This window comes from Lactuca sativa, chromosome 7, assembly GCF_002870075.4.
Source record: "Lactuca sativa cultivar Salinas chromosome 7, Lsat_Salinas_v11, whole genome shotgun sequence".
Taxonomy (NCBI): domain Eukaryota; kingdom Viridiplantae; phylum Streptophyta; class Magnoliopsida; order Asterales; family Asteraceae; genus Lactuca; species Lactuca sativa.
Genome location: NC_056629.2, coordinates 31,019,912 through 31,036,920, shown reverse-complemented (window position 1 = coordinate 31,036,920; position 17,009 = coordinate 31,019,912). Strand labels below are relative to the sequence as shown.

General features: G+C 34.6%; 1 protein-coding gene across 1 annotated transcript; it reads right to left on the bottom strand.

Annotated features, from left to right (window-relative positions):
* Positions 1-8,370: 8,370 nt before the first annotated feature.
* Positions 8,371-12,507, bottom strand: LOC111884657 (receptor-like protein kinase HSL1). Its single transcript, XM_023880957.3, has 2 exons — positions 9,440-12,507; positions 8,371-9,069 (listed from the first exon to the last, which is right to left on the bottom strand). The coding sequence occupies exons 1-2, from the start codon at positions 12,060-12,062 to the stop codon at positions 8,678-8,680; spliced, it is 3,015 nt and encodes a 1,004-aa protein (XP_023736725.1). The 5' UTR covers positions 12,063-12,507; the 3' UTR covers positions 8,371-8,677.
* Positions 12,508-17,009: the final 4,502 nt, after the last annotated feature.

Below are 17,009 nucleotides of genomic sequence, written 5' to 3'. Positions count from 1 at the left end.
GAGGGTGAAATAGACCCGAGGGAGAAATAGACCTGGTACAACCTTGTGCTGACATATGAGTTAAAATAGACTTGGGGGTGAAATAGACCTGGTACAGTCTTGAGCTGACATATATGTATGGTATATGATATTTTGGGGATCTCACTAAGCTTTGTTCTTACAGTTTATGTTTAAAATATTTTCAAGTACTTCTGCTTTCAAGATGAAGGGTCGGCTTGATCGCACGGCATCCCCTAGAGAATTATTATGCTTTGACTTCTTATGATTTTTACTTTGATATTTTGAGAATACTTTGACTCTAATCGTCTTTTGAAATAATGCATGAATGATTTTGACTTATTTAAAATAGAAAATTTTAATCGATATTTTTAGGACGTTTCATAAATCATATTATATGAGTTTCTAGTTGTTATTCTCTCTAGAAAATATTATTTCCATAAATAATAATTTCCTAGTTAGTTGTTAAAATATTATTTTCATATAATAATAAAATTTTCAATTAAATACAAGTGTTGATATAATTTATTATTAATCAAATTGTAATAAATAATCAATAAGCAGCAACTTGCTATAAGTTGTGACCCTATAGAATCATATGTAATTAGAAAATATCACTCCATGATGACTATTAGGCATATAGATCTTTCAGGTTGATTTTGGTGCAACAAGTCATGCTTGCAAGGATCTTCGTTGGTTTCAAGATTGTCAACCAATTGAAGATAAATCTGTTGTGAAGATGAGTAATGTTGCAACTGAACCAATCAAAGGATTAGGAATTTTTTTACTTATTTTTACTTTTGGAAAATGTTACGATTTAGGAAATATGTTGTATGTACCACGGAACAAAAGAATCTCTTATCTGAAGTCTTGATGAATAAGTGTGATTATAAACGGTTGTTTCAAAGTGACAAGTATATCTTGTCAAGACATGGTACTTTTTTGGATTTGGTTATGTATGTAATGGTATGATTAGGTTGAATATTAATTATCCTTCTTATTACGATTCGATTTGCATTATTAAACTTAGTACTAGCAATAACTTAAGTAAGTCTGAATTATGGCATTCCAGACTAAGACATGTTCAGTATAAATGGTTAAAATATATGTTTAAAATCAGCTTAATACCTATTTCTCACATGAAAAATGAAAACTGTAAAACTTGCATGTTAACAAAGATCACTAGACAACCTTTTAAGGATGTTAACAGAGAGAGCATGTAACATCCAATTTTTGATTTTGGGTTAGCAGATTATAATTGGATCGAATAAAGGTCTTGGGCTTCAAGGGAAGAGAGTTTAGACCCTATTTGGATGTTGATAATGTTGTTTAAGTGATTTAAGCGCTTGAATGGTGCTTTGGAGCCAAAGGGCAAAATGGGAAAAGTGAGATTTAATGACTTCTGGCATGAATTAATGAATTTAGTTCGGTATGTTTTAAGTTAAAGGTAATTATATAGAATTTTGGGGCTTATTAATACCTTTGTGTATATATATATCACCAAAAACGGAGTTGGAACGAACAAGTTATGGTTGCATAGTATTGAATGAAATGGGTGAAAACCCGTCACCACAACGTGGTGAGAAGTTCATCACAGCTTGGCGTACTATTTGGCCTAAGCCCATTAAATTAGGGATTTTCTCCATAATTAAAGGCATGATTCTGGATTTTAGATCATTTTGGCATCCTCCATTCTCTAAGATCAGCTCTTTCCCAAACCCTATCCTCCCATCTCTCCTCTTATCCATTTCATGGGTTTTTTGTGGCTTTTGGAAGAAAGATTCTTGCAAGATGGAATTTTGGAACTTTGCATCAAGATATATTAGCTCTCATCTACCTTCTGAACCTTGGGTATGATTCAAGTTTCCATATTTATGCTTATAAGTTGTTAGATCTGGATTCTAAGTTTGTATTGGTACATTAAATGGAGATTATGTTATTGAATGTGATAAAGTTTGCAACTTTACCATTCCATATTGTCCCAAGAGTGTTTTGGTTTATGGATATAATATTTCGTGATCTTTGGGCACCATGCTTGGAGTTAGGATCTTATTTTTGGTCATTTTGACCTAGGACATACATGTCCATAAAGTTACGAGTTTTATGAACAATAAGAATGTATTAAGGCCTTCTGGAGAGTATGAGACTTGAACTTATCGAATTAAGCGTTTAATAGATTAAGTGATTTTATTCGGGACCACAGTGTGGCATAAGCCTAGCCACGATGTGTTGGCTAAGAATCATCACGATCCGATGTATGGACAACGACACAGTCAAGGGTTTAGCTACGGCGTGGTGGTCAGTGCGGGTTGACCGTAGACATTAACCAATTGACTATTAGTCAAACCTTGGTAGAAGTGAGTGTTTATCTAAGGACTAGTTCTTCTAGGTAGCTTGATTTAATTGTTTCTGTTGTTAAGGTTGTTGTTGAGCGTCTGTTGTTTAGTTCAAGTGAGTTTTCTCATTGTGTTACCTGTGACATCCCCATTTTCATGGCCAGAAAAGACCGATTTTGTTTATGCTTTATAAAAATCAGATTACTTATTTTATTAAAAATGTTGTGGAATTTGTTCCCATAAAAACATGATAAATACGTTATCAAAGCATTTCTGAAGAAATGTATTTTTATTCATTTTTAAACATTTGGGATGTCATCGTCAATACAGAAACATAAGCATAAACAGAACTTACATTCATTTACACTAGTGAGCTACATCTCTTTAATCTCTCAGTGTAATGTAACTTCATATCGACACCTGTGATACAAATAAGCTGGAGTGGGTCAGGTTGGGAAACCTGATGAGTACATAGGATTTTCAACCCACAATAATATAATTATTATGTTTATAGTCAAACAATTAACCCAATTACCCATCCCCATTATCGTATTTACTCTTAAGGATCTACCCTAAGAATCATCTATTCCTCTTTCATTCATTCCTCATGATCATCCTAAGGAATCGGCATGAAATTCATCATCACCGGGTTTAGGCACTAAGTCTGCATAGTCGCCAGGGTTTATACAACAGGCACTAAGTCCGCATAGTCGCCAGGCTTTATGTACTAAGTCTGCATAGTCACCAGAGTTTAGGCACTAAGTCTGCATAGTAGCCAGGATTCGGGGCACTAAGTCTGCATAGTCGCCCGCGTTTATCTCGTTTATTGAAAGTATTGTTTTTGAGAGTCCACTCGCAATACATGTCAATGGGTTTTTAGAGTACACCGGGTGAACACATCGTTCACAACACCTACAAGTTGCGAGCCTGCTAGTGTTTCACTGGACTATCTAGAATAGTCCATGGTTGTCATCCATACTCTGCTAGATGACGGGGAAAAACGCTTGGGTAAAAGGCTTCTCTCATTGTTCACCTCTCACCCTTATCTCATGGTTTATATCACCTCTCAACTCATTATCCAACTCATATTTCATCTACCCATGTTTTACCCAACATATTATGTAGATATAAATACATACACAATTTAGATAATTTAAAACTTGTATAAAATCGTTCATCCAACATAGATAGCAAGTATACAGATAATATGCACACATAGCACGTATTTTATATAAAATATTTCATATCTATGTGTAAGATGAAAGTAACTATGCACTCACTTGTTAAGGTGGTGATTCCAAACTCAGACAACGCTTCGCTTCTTAAATATAATTTCCTTCGACGAAACCTAGTATTATTACCACTAGATTTTAGTCTAATATTTACCGTGACTAATTATTATTATTATTATTATTATTATTATTATTATTATTATTATTATTATTATTATTATTATTATTATTATTATATAAGCATTTAAACAATATTTTCCAACCACTATATACAGATATGGGCCAGACATAAAACACCGGAGGGCATGACCATTTTGGCATATAGCACTTCTGAAATTCAACAACCCTACGCGGCCCTTTCAACCAGATTCCTCATACCGCGAGTAGTTAAAAAAAGATATTATAACGACACTTATATAAGTCATAATAATAGCCCAAATATATATTATAAGTTCATAATAACAATACTAATTTTAAATATAAGCTATATTTAAAATAGGGTAAGCATAACTTACTTACAATGGGGTTTTAGCTAGGAGCCAAACTCTGCAGGGGCAGAACTTTGTCGCTGAATCTTTCTAAGAAAGATTCGTGCAGCGCTTCAGCGCTCACCTTAGTATACTAAAACTACAGAAAGAGAAGTAGAATGACGAGGGACCGAAATGCTCAGGGGATAAGAAGAGAAAGACTCTTGAATCAAGAGAATGATGCAAGAAATATGAAAGCCTAAGGCTCTTATTTATAGTAATTGAATTTTCAAAAACTACCATCATAGTTACTTAAAGACCTTATAGTTATATAAACAACTAAACACCCCTTTATAATATTATTTTAAATAGATTTAACGATATTTGTATTAAACTAATGTCGAAAGTATTCAACACTAGTCTTATAATGACCGCATCGTCGATACCTTTCTAATGATATATACATATGTATATATATGTGTACGTATATATGATTTATACTTTATTTTAATACGTAAATATGCTATTATAATTTGTAACTAGTTCATACGAACTCCGTTTTTGACGCTCTTTATATCCACGCGTAGGTGGAGACGTACTCAACAACTTTCATTTAGACTCCGTCGGCTAATTTTAACTTTATTTTTAAAGTTGTATTTTTAACGGGCCGGGACAGGAAAAGTCCGTTAAAAATTCATAACTTCTTCATCCGACGTCCGTTTTCGTCTGTCTTTTTACCGTTGTGCTACTATTAATGAGATCTTCAATTCTCATTTAGGTTGCGTTGGCCAAAAATCGATCGATCTAAAATTCGAATTTCGGGTTGTGCACTGTTATGTCAAATCATAGAAAAATCATAACTTCCTCATACGAAGTCAGATTTTGATGTTCTTTTTATGCACACTCTTGGTTTAATGTATATTACAACTTTAATTTAGATATATAAGGCTAAAAATAATTTTATCAAAAATTCACTTTTTACGTTACACGGTGCCGTGTCGGTTTCGCCGTAAAACTTCGACGAGCCATAACTTTTTCGTTATAACTCGGATTTCGGCGTTCTTTATGTGTATGGAACCCTTGTAACATATACTATAGCTTGGTTAAGATTAGTCCTTCTAAATAATCTTCCATCGAAAACTCATTTTTCATACTCGTTGTCTCTAAATTGACTAGCCCAGATCTACGAGCGTTACATTACCTATATCATATGTTGTATGTAAGATACTGATAGCTTGGGGTTGTGGATAACCCAATTTTCTGTATGTGAGTTGTTGATATCTCGGGGTCGCTGATAACCCAATTTAAAGCAATTGATCGTATCACGATCTATTTTATAAGCCTACTTGGGTATTGAGTATTTATTGTAAATAACCCAAGTTGCTGCATGTGACTTGCTAATAGCTCGGGGTTGTTGATAACCCAAATTATTGCATTTGAGTGGTTGATAACTCAGGCCTGTTGATAGTCCATAGGGTTGTTGATAACCCATAATTGTTATATATGTTTTGATGTGTGTGTTGTATGCGATACTTTAGGGAACTCACTAAACTTTGTGTTTACAGTTGTGAATTCAGTGTTTTCAAGTACTACCTATAAAAGCATGAAGTTTAGTCGATACAAGAAGTTTGGGACTTAGATTTGATATGCCTATTGAAGGATAGGACACACGCTATTAAATATAGTGTTAACATAGAACATATGAGTATGTAAACTATTGTGTGTATTATCTTCGTATATTCACTATGAATAGAAAGTGTTCAATCCTTAGTGATACCATGATATTTAAATGTTTGGAATGAGTAATATACTAATATGAAATTCAATCATCACGAAATTTTAGTTATGCATCAATTTGTTATTTGTTATGACTTTGCTTTAAGTTAATCAAGATTACACTTAAGTGGGGGAGGATTGTTGATGATTTGTATCACCAATATTATTTAAGTATAATGGGATGAACTTGTTGACCAATGTAATCTTAATAAACACACTTGTTTGAGTTTATTATGATGTAAAGTACACTAGTATTCATGGGAATAGCCATTAAACCATGGGGTCCGGGGGCAACACCCTTGGTAAAGAGGTCCAAGGGGCAGATCCCTTGGCTGGGTTTTTTGACCCTAATTTTAGACCATATTTTATAACAGTTGTACGTGGTTATGTAACTTGATACGACAGTTTTTGGCAATTTCAAGCCCTGGGTTATCTTCCTATTTTTAGTCATTCTGGAATTATTACAAGAATCAAAACTCTCCATTCTCTTTGTCAAATACTGAGTTTTATCTAATTGAAATTTCAATTGTATCATCGAAATATTTCAATCTGAAAGTATATCACGACTCTTAGTGAATCCAAACACTCGAAACACATAGATTTCTAACATGATGTAGCTCTCGTACCATTCTTCTTTTTACCTCTGTCCATTAAAATTGGGAAATAACTTCATTTCACTTACCATATATGAAAGTAAAATGTTCCCACATTAAGTAGTTTGGACAAACATTCATTTTATTCACAACATTTTGGTCACTCACATCAATAACCGGTTAATTGCTTTTGTTATCAACATCAATATCAGTTCATCCCTTAAATTCAGATATCGGTTCTCTTTACTCGTTGCTTCCATCTAAGAACACAACAGTAACACAACAAACAACACGAATAGATTACTTGTTTCTTCGGTTGATGTAAGCCAAATTAAATACAAACGATATATCATAATTAATCGATTACTAAAGGGAATTTCTACTAAATATGATTTCGACGTCTATGATGAATTTAGTATTAGAATAACAATCCTACTTCCAGTTTATAGACCGAAATGATGTTTAAAGGCGTTATGGAGGTTTTATTAAATTGTTTCAATGAATCATTATGTCATTTTAGGCTCTGCTCTCACAGAAGCCATGGTTGACTTGTTGTGGCTAACCATTTGCTTTTAATAAAGAACTGTGCCCATTGATATTATTGCATTCAGACATTAAAGCGAGTATTGGTACATTATGACTAGATATCAAATTTAATCGGTTAACCAAAAAAAAAAAATATTACCGTTTTAATAATGTTCGGTTATTAGGTTAGACGGAGTGGATTCAACGAACACACACCGCACCCTCTATTCAGCATGCTGAGTTCAGAGGCTTGACTCGGCAATGGCCACCCGATGAGAAAGAAAAATGAATAAAATGTTATTTTTCATGTTTTAATGTTTCATATGTTTTAATTTTAAGTGTCTTGTGTTTTATTTAATTTCAAGTGTACTTGTCTTTTTAATTTTAATAAAAAATTTAGTGTTATACCATTTAATTAGTTTTATATAATTTAATTTTAGTTTTATTAAAAGAAAAAATCCTGTGTCAAACTACCCATTGGGAAGACCGGAGATAGAACAATCATGATGTGATATCTATGTAACAACAAAAAGAATGTAAAATTTGCACCATTTCATCTACTTTATAAGTATTTTTTTTTTTTAATTATTTTTGGTTCAATTGGATTTTTAAATTACTATTGTTGCCGGATATTCGCTTAAATGGATTAAAAATATGTATTGCTTTACTTGATCATTTTTTCCTTTGCTTAAGTTAATAGTATTGTTTTGAAATCTAACCATTTTTAATATTCTAAAATTTTAATATAAAGCAATTAGAAAGCAAACTGATTTTTTGACTCAATAATTTCATTCTTTTATTCTGAAACCCTGTTTCACTGCTTCAGTTTGATCCGATTCAAATTCGATGAACGACCCTACGACATCAATGCTGTAATAGTTAATAATAATGAAATAGCACGATTAATAAATATACTACACCAACAAGATTTGCATTTATTTCTAGACATTCCAATAAATGTATTTCATTTGAAAATACTCAATATTTTTATGAATATTTCAAATTTTGAACTTCGTGATTATATATTATAATCTAATATTAATAAAAATATATATATAAAATATTATATGTGCTGTATATGCGTAAGTCTTCTTATTTATTTATCATACATCTAAAATCATAACTGTTTGAAGTGGAGAGTTTGACTGTTTTAGAGACAATTATATGATTATTTTGAAGTATTTTTTAAAAAGTTGTTTTTAATGTTTAGTTTTAGATCATGTATAATTAAGAATTTGAATTTTAATATCTTAATTTAGCACTTCTTTCTTAAAAACTGCATGCGACTTTATCTTACCAAGACATAAAAGAATAGAAAGATCAAAATAGAAAATAAATGGTAAAGATGGTTATTGATGATAAGCAAATAAAAAATGAGTACTTTATCTAAAATATATATGAGGAAACATATTTTAACCTTTGTAAACAATAATAATAATGATACTTTGAAAGCAAATATAAATGCCAAACTTGTATATTTCCTAACTCATTACATAATTCACCTTACAAACCAAAACTCATTATCCCTCCCCACGCCAAAACCCAACTCCTATCCTCTTTCATGCTTCCATTGATTGTACCGTACAACTCGTCCATGCACTAAAAACCAAACGATTTACAACAAAAGAGACCCGGCCCACAACCCGTTTTCAACATCCATAACCGAAAACCAATCTCCCGAAACAACCGCACGACAACTTGCACCGTACAACTCATCACTGCATCAAGAAACAAATCAATCCCACAAGACTTCAAACAACACTACCGTGATCCGACACATCATCATAATAATATGGCGTTAATTTCCCGTCTTTTGACCCAAATTTCATAGGATTTACCGACCCGATTTCTTGCAACATTTTCACAACTCTTCTCATTGATGGGCGATTAATAGGAAGTGGGCTTGTACATAAGAGCCCAATATTCAACACTTTGCATATTTCTTCCTTGAAACATGAATCAAGTTTTGGGTCGAGCACCACGTCCAGACCTTTTTGGTCTAACGTGGTGCAGACCCACTTGACCAGGTCTTTTTCTCCGAACTCTGGATCAACTGGAAGTTTTCCAGTTACCAGTTCGAGAATTACAACACCAAAGCTATAGATATCGCTCTTTTCGTTCACCCGTAATGTATATGCATATTCTGTAAACACAAAAGTTTAAAAAAAGATTAGCAATCATATTTTACCAAGTTGTACAATATGCTACACTAGCTTGTACCCTATGCATTAAAGTTCAAAGTTTTCAAATCCAAACAGTTTTGGATATAGTTAACAATAAATGCCTTTGTTTGGATACAAGATCCCATGCATTATCCAACTGTACATTTTGCACTGAAAGTTGTACATTTGTGATAGGTCCTTATTGGTAAAGTGGACCATCTAACATTCCCTAGAGATAAAGGAAAGTACAAGCTATTTTGATAAGATAATCCGATGGGCTTGTGCATGATTAACTTGTACATGATGCATTAAAAGTTATACATTAGTGAATAAGAAAAAGTATGAAATTACCTGGAGCGATATAACCACATGAGCCCGCAATAACCGACATTGATTTTCCTGCTTTATCGTTCCCATCAACAACCTTAGCAACTCCAAAATCAGCGACACGTGCTCCAAAATCAGCATCCAACAAAATATTATTCGATTTAATATCCCGATGAACGATCGCCGGAACACAATCATGGTGCAAATACGCCAGCCCCTCGCCGGCGTCCACCGCAATCTTATACCTCACCGGCCAATCAAGCAACCCACTTTTACTACTATGTAACAAATCCCCCAAACTACCATTCACCATATACTCATAAACCAAAAGCTTACAATTTCTTGTAGAACAACAACACCATAATCGAACAATATTCTTATGTCGAATCTTTCCCAATGTTTCCACTTCAGCTTCATACCCGTTATCATGACCCGGACCCGAGAACCCGTTTTCAACATCCTCATCGTCAAACCCACCCGGTTTTGACCCGGCCCAAAGCTTTTTAACCGCGACAGTTTCACCATTGCTTAACCCGACTTTGTAAACTTTTCCGGACGCTCCGGTTCCGATCACGTAGTCTTCATCTAAAGCTCCCAAGATTTCGTATTCGCTGAAACTTAGCTTGTGAAATGACATTAATGTCCATTTTGATTTATCGATTGTGGTTGCTTCTTTGTTGGATTTGAAGGTTTTGTAACGAAAGTAGAACCAACAAAGACCGAAGATTAGAAGGATACCAGTGAGGGCAAAAATGGAACGGAGTAACCAAATGTAACCGGTGTTTTTAGTGACGTTTTTTCCGTCGCATAAACCTTCGATGTCGCCACAAAGACCTGGGTTGCCTAAGAAGCTGTTGATATAGATTTTTTTGGCGTATACTGGTGGGATGTCTCCGGTGAGACTGTTGCTTGATAGATTGAGTTGATTTAGCCGGAGGTTTTGTAATCCAGTTGGGATTTTGCCGGAGATTTGGTTGCCGGAGAGGTCGAGGTAGTTTAAGACGGATAATTCGCCGATTTTGTCTGGGATGTTGCCGGAGAATTTGTTGTTCGCTAGATTTAGTTCGTTTAGTTTTCTCAAAGAATTGATTCCGGTTGGGATTCGACCCGAGAATCCATTGTTGTGGAGGTCGAGCTTGGTTAACTGGTGAATGTTAACAATGGTGGCAGGTAAAGAGCCGGAGAATTGGTTGTTACTACCGGAGAATTCGATTAAATTGTTGAGAAACCCGATCTCATCTGGTAAATCGCCGGAGAATTTGTTGTTGGCGATGTTCAGGGTTGACAAGTTCCCTGCTGCGGCGATGGTTTTTCCGATTGTGCCTGAGAAGGAGTTTTCAGCGAGCTCGAGTAATGACACCATGGGAAGACCCCAGAAACCTGCGGGAACTTCGCCGGAAATCTTGTTGTATCCTAAACGGACACGTTTCAAGCTCCGACATTTGCTCAAACTCGACGGAAGTTCACCGGAAAACGAGTTGTGTATCATTAGAAGCTCTTCTAAAGCACCCTTTTCACATAAGGTTGCAGGAATTTCACCGGTAAAAAGATTGTTAGACACATCTAGCCATGTAAGAGGTGAGTTTTTTCCAAGGTTTTTCGGCAGGCTGCCGGAAAATCGGTTTCCGAACAATCTTAACTCATAAAGATTACTGGAGTTCGATATGATTTCAGGAAAGTTACCTCCGAGTTCGTTTTCATAAACATTAAGCGATTCAAGCTGCAAAGAGCATAGCTCCTCCGGCACCGACCCAGTGAATAAGTTCATCGAAATATCAAGCAGCCGCAATGCCGTCATCTTCGACCACCCCACCGCCGGTAACTCACCGGTGAAGGAGTTGTTGTAAAGCTCAATCTGGACAACATTTGATAGGTCGGTAATCGAAATGGGTACCGGACCAGTCAGTTTATTAATAGCAAGGTCAAGATCCACGAGTTTACTGAGTCGACTCAGAGAGTCGGGAATCGGTCCGATAAGGTTGCAGCCGCTGAGCCATAACACCTCGAGGTTCGTAAGGTTTCCGAGCTCCGGCGGGATCTGACCGGGAGAAAACAGGTTGTATGATAAATTAAGCTGCTTTAACGTCGAAATGTTACCGAGCTCAGCTGGAATCTTCCCGTCGATGAGATTATCGACTAAAGAAATCACTTCAAGCTTCTGAAACAACCCGAAGCTCGCCGGAATGTTGCCGGAAAAATTGTTTCCTGTTAAATCGAGGTACTTCAGCTCTGGAAGCTCGGGCAAGCTGTGCGGGAGTGTACCAGTGAGCAGGTTCTGAGCAAGATTAAGATGAACAAGACTCCGACAAGTCGACAGATCGTCGGAAAGTGTGCCGTTGATGGAGTTATTGTAAAGAGAGATAAACTTCAGGCCTGAAAGACGGCAGAGAACAGACGGAAAAGGACCGGCGACATTGGCATTTGATAAATCAACAGAGACAACAGACCGCGTTCCTGATTCAGAACAAGTAACGCCGGTCCAATAACAAGGGGTATCGCCGGCGGAATCATTCCAGTCGGAGAAAAACCCATCTGGGTCATCAAATCCAAGCTTCAGCTGTTCCAGATAACGCCCTTCTTGATTCAAACAAAGACCAAAACGCATCAAGAACAAGAAAAACGAAACAAAACAAAGAGAGCGTGACATTTCTCTCAGGTGGTTGAATTCTTCCGAAACGAATGATTCAAAAACAAACCTCTAAAACACAAACTCACAAGAAAATTGTGAAATAAACACCCGAACCCACATCATATCATGAAATTACTCCACCAAGTGAATAAAAAACAGAAAAGAGTGAATGTATATATGAAAATGGGGACAGACACAGTGGTCCATGAAAGAGACGGAGGTACAAATCACGAGGAGTGAGGAGTTAATTATGATTAGATGGTGCTTTATTGAGCGAACTTAATTGGATGTTGGATGAAGAACAGAGAAGAAAAAGGTGTGAAAAGGGCAGCCGACAGTGGGTTTTCTACGGGGAAAAGGAAGCGCCTGCGACGGAGGCTTCAGTTACACAGAGATGGTAAAGAGAGAGTGTGTGATTATGTGTGTTTGTGTGTGTTTTTTTGGGGGGTGGGAAGTGGGGTGGGTGGGGGTGGGGGTTGGGGTTGATTACGATGATGATGATATGGTGCAAAAGAGGAGAAACATGAATTTGGATTTTGTATTCAATTCTATATATTCCCCTTTTTTGTTGTTTGTTTAATAATATTCCTTTTCTATCTATTATTTAGTATATTTTTATTCAAAGAAAAGAAAACACTCAATAACTATAAACATAATAATATGGTTTTATTTAAAGCAAGATTTGGGAAAGCTATGGATCCATGTCGATATTGTCTATATTATGTAGTGCTTGATAATAAAAACATGCAAATTGGGATTTAATATGAGTTTTGGCATATATAATGGTGTCGTTTATATGAATTCAAATGCATATTTTGACTTATAAATTTTCCTAAATGTCGTGTAAATAGTACATTGATGTTGAATGATATATAATTGTATTTCAACTGCACATATAATTTTAGTTTAAAAGATGCAGTTTGTAAAATCAAGTATATTTTTTTATGTTTAAGTTATTATCAAACCAAGAGTTGGTAAAAAAATCGGTCAAAAGACAGTTGCATGGCAATGACATGTAACATGTGCCCGAAATAATGGTCTTGTGAGTGGATGAAAGCTTTGTCTCAATGACTAGGTGATCATAAACAAAGCCTTACAACTGGTTCTTACTTATGATTTGGCCAACAGTCGAAAGATGACATAAAGGCCAAAAAAACGGTCTCTAAATTGCTATCTTTGGGTTGTCATCAAAACAAGAAGAAGTGGGCATGGGTTTCCTGAAACTTGAAGATGGTAGATTAACAACATTCTTAAATGTCTAAAAAAGTATTTACGTATTTATTTGATGGCAATTGGTATGAAAATGTGTTAATAACTAATCTTTTATATTGTTTGTCATCGTCTGAGAAATAATTATTCGTTCCTAGATCTTTTAAGAATTTGCTATCAAATCAACACGTTCTCATAATGAAACTTTTGTAACATGTACACATTCGTTTTGAGTTGTGTACACATTTATTTCGATAAATGTGATTTTTTTCATGAACGATTTGAAATATTTTACAATCATTTTGTATAGATTACCAAATAACACACGATTTGCATACAATAACATCCCAAAAGTTAAGGTAAAATTTTCATTTTTCAAAACCAAACCACAAACCATAAATGTTTACAAAATTTAGTTTCCAAAAGTCAAAATCACAAATTAGAGTATTCCAAAATCATATCTCATAAAAACTAAAGGATGTGCATGATCAAGTTTTCGCCTTGCTCCGATCATCTGAAATACCTGAAACATAAAACTTAAACTGTAAGTCAAAGCTTAGTAAGTTCCCCCAGAGTACCACACACAACCGAATAGATACCAACATGCAAATATGAGCCTTCTGCCTGATTGGACGGCCTCACAGGGCCTACAGCCTTTCAGAACCGCTCTCAGGGCCTTCGGCCTGACTGGACCGCCTCGCAGGCCTTCAGTCTATCCGGACTGCCCCTGATATCTTGGCCTTCAGCACAAAGCAGAACCGCCTCAGCCCAACAAACCATAACATGTCGACATATACAATAACAATCAACAACCAACAACACATGTAATCATACAATTCTACCAATATAACGCATACTCAGTGAACATAGGTAATCATACAGATCTACCCGTCTAACACATACTTAGCATAACATCAATCCAATATACCAGGATACATAATCTATTGGGCCAACATTGGTGCCTTTGACCCATAAGTACAGTGAGGAAAACTCACCTTACAGTCTGAAAAGATAGCTGAATAGATCACAGCTCCAACTGCTGACTCTACAAGTCACCTATACAACAAACAATAACCTAGTCTCAAACTACTGCTCAAAATACACCTAAGTCAAAAACTCAAATTGACTGAGTACGCCCTATGTACTCACTCACTACGTTGGGCGTAATCGTGAGTCACCCAAACCACCAGGTTCAAATCGACGTGTAGGTGAAATTATACTCTACAACTTTCTTTTAGACTCCATCGGCTAATTTTGACTTCATTTTTAATATTATATTTTTAACGGGTCGGGACATGAAAAATCCGTTAAAAATTCATAACCTTTTCATCTAATGTCCGTTTTGTCTGTCTTTTTATCGTTGTACTACTATTGACGAGATCTTCGATTCTCGTTTATGTTGCATCGGCTAAAAATCAGTCGATCTTTATTTCGAGTTTTTAGCTGTCTACTAGTATTCCGAAACTTAGAAAAATCATAACTTCCTCATATGAAGTCAGATTTGAACGTTATTTTTATGAAAATTCCCGGTTTAACGAATACTACGACTTTCATTTAGATCACTAAAGCTAAAAAGTAGTTTATCGAAAACTCACTTTTACGTCATACGGTGTCGTGTCGGTTCCGTCGCGAAACTTCAAATAGTCATAACTTCTTCGTTATAACTCGAATTTCGATGAGGTTTTCGCCTAAATATTTCTAACGAGATTCTTTACAACTTTCAATAATAAAATTTTACTTATTTCGAATTTTATATTTTCATTAAATTTCAATATTTGACTTTTGTTTGGAATATCATAAGACTTCAAATATTTTCCAAGTGATTTTAAACATAGTTTTACTTTATTTCTAGTAAAAACCATTTGTTAGAACTCAACGCTCAAAATCACATAATATTTCATAATATTATTCATTTTTAAATGTTTCAAAACACGATACCGAACGTGTATGTTACATGTATGGAACAACAATGCTTTGGTTAACAACACGTTTTGTGGATCTGAGCATTAGGGAAATACTCTTTATTTGATCAATGAATAGCAAGGATCTTTCGCCAAATGTTCCATTCACTGCTTTTGTATCCTCCTAACACCAAGGTTGGCAAGGGACGACAACAAATATCTTGTCATTGAGTTTAGCTCCAGTACGCGGTGGCACCAATGCCGCTTAGGGTATCATTTAGTAAACATAAATACTATGGTCATCTCTATTCCTCTTTGTTTGATGATAACCCAAACATAAACAACCGTATAATTTTTACAAACAAAAGATTAACAAGATGCTAATTTAATAAAGATTAAAAGTATATTGCCATGAGTTTGAAAATGTACTTTCTAAAATTTGAACATATACTTTCTTCGAGTTTCAAACATGTTCTTACTATAGATTTCAAATATGTTCTTTCTATGAGTTTCAACATGCTTTTCCTCTAATATTTAGCATATTTTTCTTTTGATTTTCAAATAGGTTCTCTAAATGATTTTTCAAACAAATTTTCAGTTAGGTGCGAGTTTCGAACGGAATAGAATGGTATATGCTTGTACAATTCAAAAAGGTAAATAGAAGAGCAATAGAGTAGTTGTTAACGAAAAGAGAAGTTAAGTTAACGAAAATGTTATATACTTGTACAATTCAAAAAGGCAAATAGAATGCAATAAGTCACATGAAGGCATACATACATAGCAGATTAGCAGTTAAGTTAACGAAAATGCGCCATATATTAGTTTCGAAAATGTTATTCCTATGAGTTTTGAAAAATGATATAATTTTGAATTCCCAAAATAAAATAAAAAAAGTAATCACCCTTTTTACAAAAAAAACCCTGATGTTTATACTTTATGAAAAGAGAAGAGCAATATAATAGTTGTATGTTGTGGAGTAAAAATTGTACAAAGACAATTTGCAGAAGTGTCAATATCAAAGGCTAGATTATGCATGAGAGAAGTAGGCATCAAATCATTTGGAGAAAAGGGCCAAGGAGAACAGTGTAAATAATCCCACTTCCAAAGATTAGATTCACTGACTCAGGAAATTTAGGGGAAGAAATTATGTTTTTTTCTTTTTTTTTTTTGAAATTTGAAGTCTTATATAAAATTATACTTATAAATACAAAAAATGTAATTCTATATATCTTGAGATATAGAAAGCTATGGTAAATTGAATTTATAGTGTAATTTTAGTCTATTTATATTTTAACTATATGTAAAATATATTATTTACACATTAATTTAGAAATACATTAATTAAAACAAAATTCGTTGTGTAGTTGAATATCATAAATAACTAAATAATAAAGCAAACATGAAACCTACCTTCTAATAGAAAATAGTGATTCTTTCCTTTACATATAATCCAATGTACACTAAAAGATATGTTTCCTTGTTAACACATATTCTTTGTCTACATATCGAAGTAAAGTAAAGTAAAATATATGAATTGTAGCAAATGTATCATTTCATGATCCAAAAGAGAGTTGTTCGAAGCGATGGCTATAACATGCCTATTTCATTTTGTGTTTTTGATTACCAATAAACATCCACAGAGTTCAAGAGCGTTTGTTTGACCCTCTATAAGGAAAATGTAAACTGTTTATTAGATTTAAGATATAATTGAAAAGGCATCAAATTTTTTGATTATTTCGAACACGTTATAACCTTCGCAAATGATCACCAACAAGGGCTGCTCGTTGGACTTAGGCTTCACCGACAGTTTGCCATGTAGAGTACATGTTGTAACAAGTAAGAAAGTTATTGACAC

Coding starts and splice junctions, on each gene's coding strand:
- LOC111884657 (XM_023880957.3), bottom strand. CDS start 12,062: ATGTCACGCTCTCTTTGTTTTGTTTCGTTTTTCTTGTTCTTGATGCGT. Junction 9,070..9,439: donor ATGTGGTTATATCGCTCCAG/GTAATTTCATAC, acceptor TTGTGTTTACAG/AATATGCATATACATTACGG.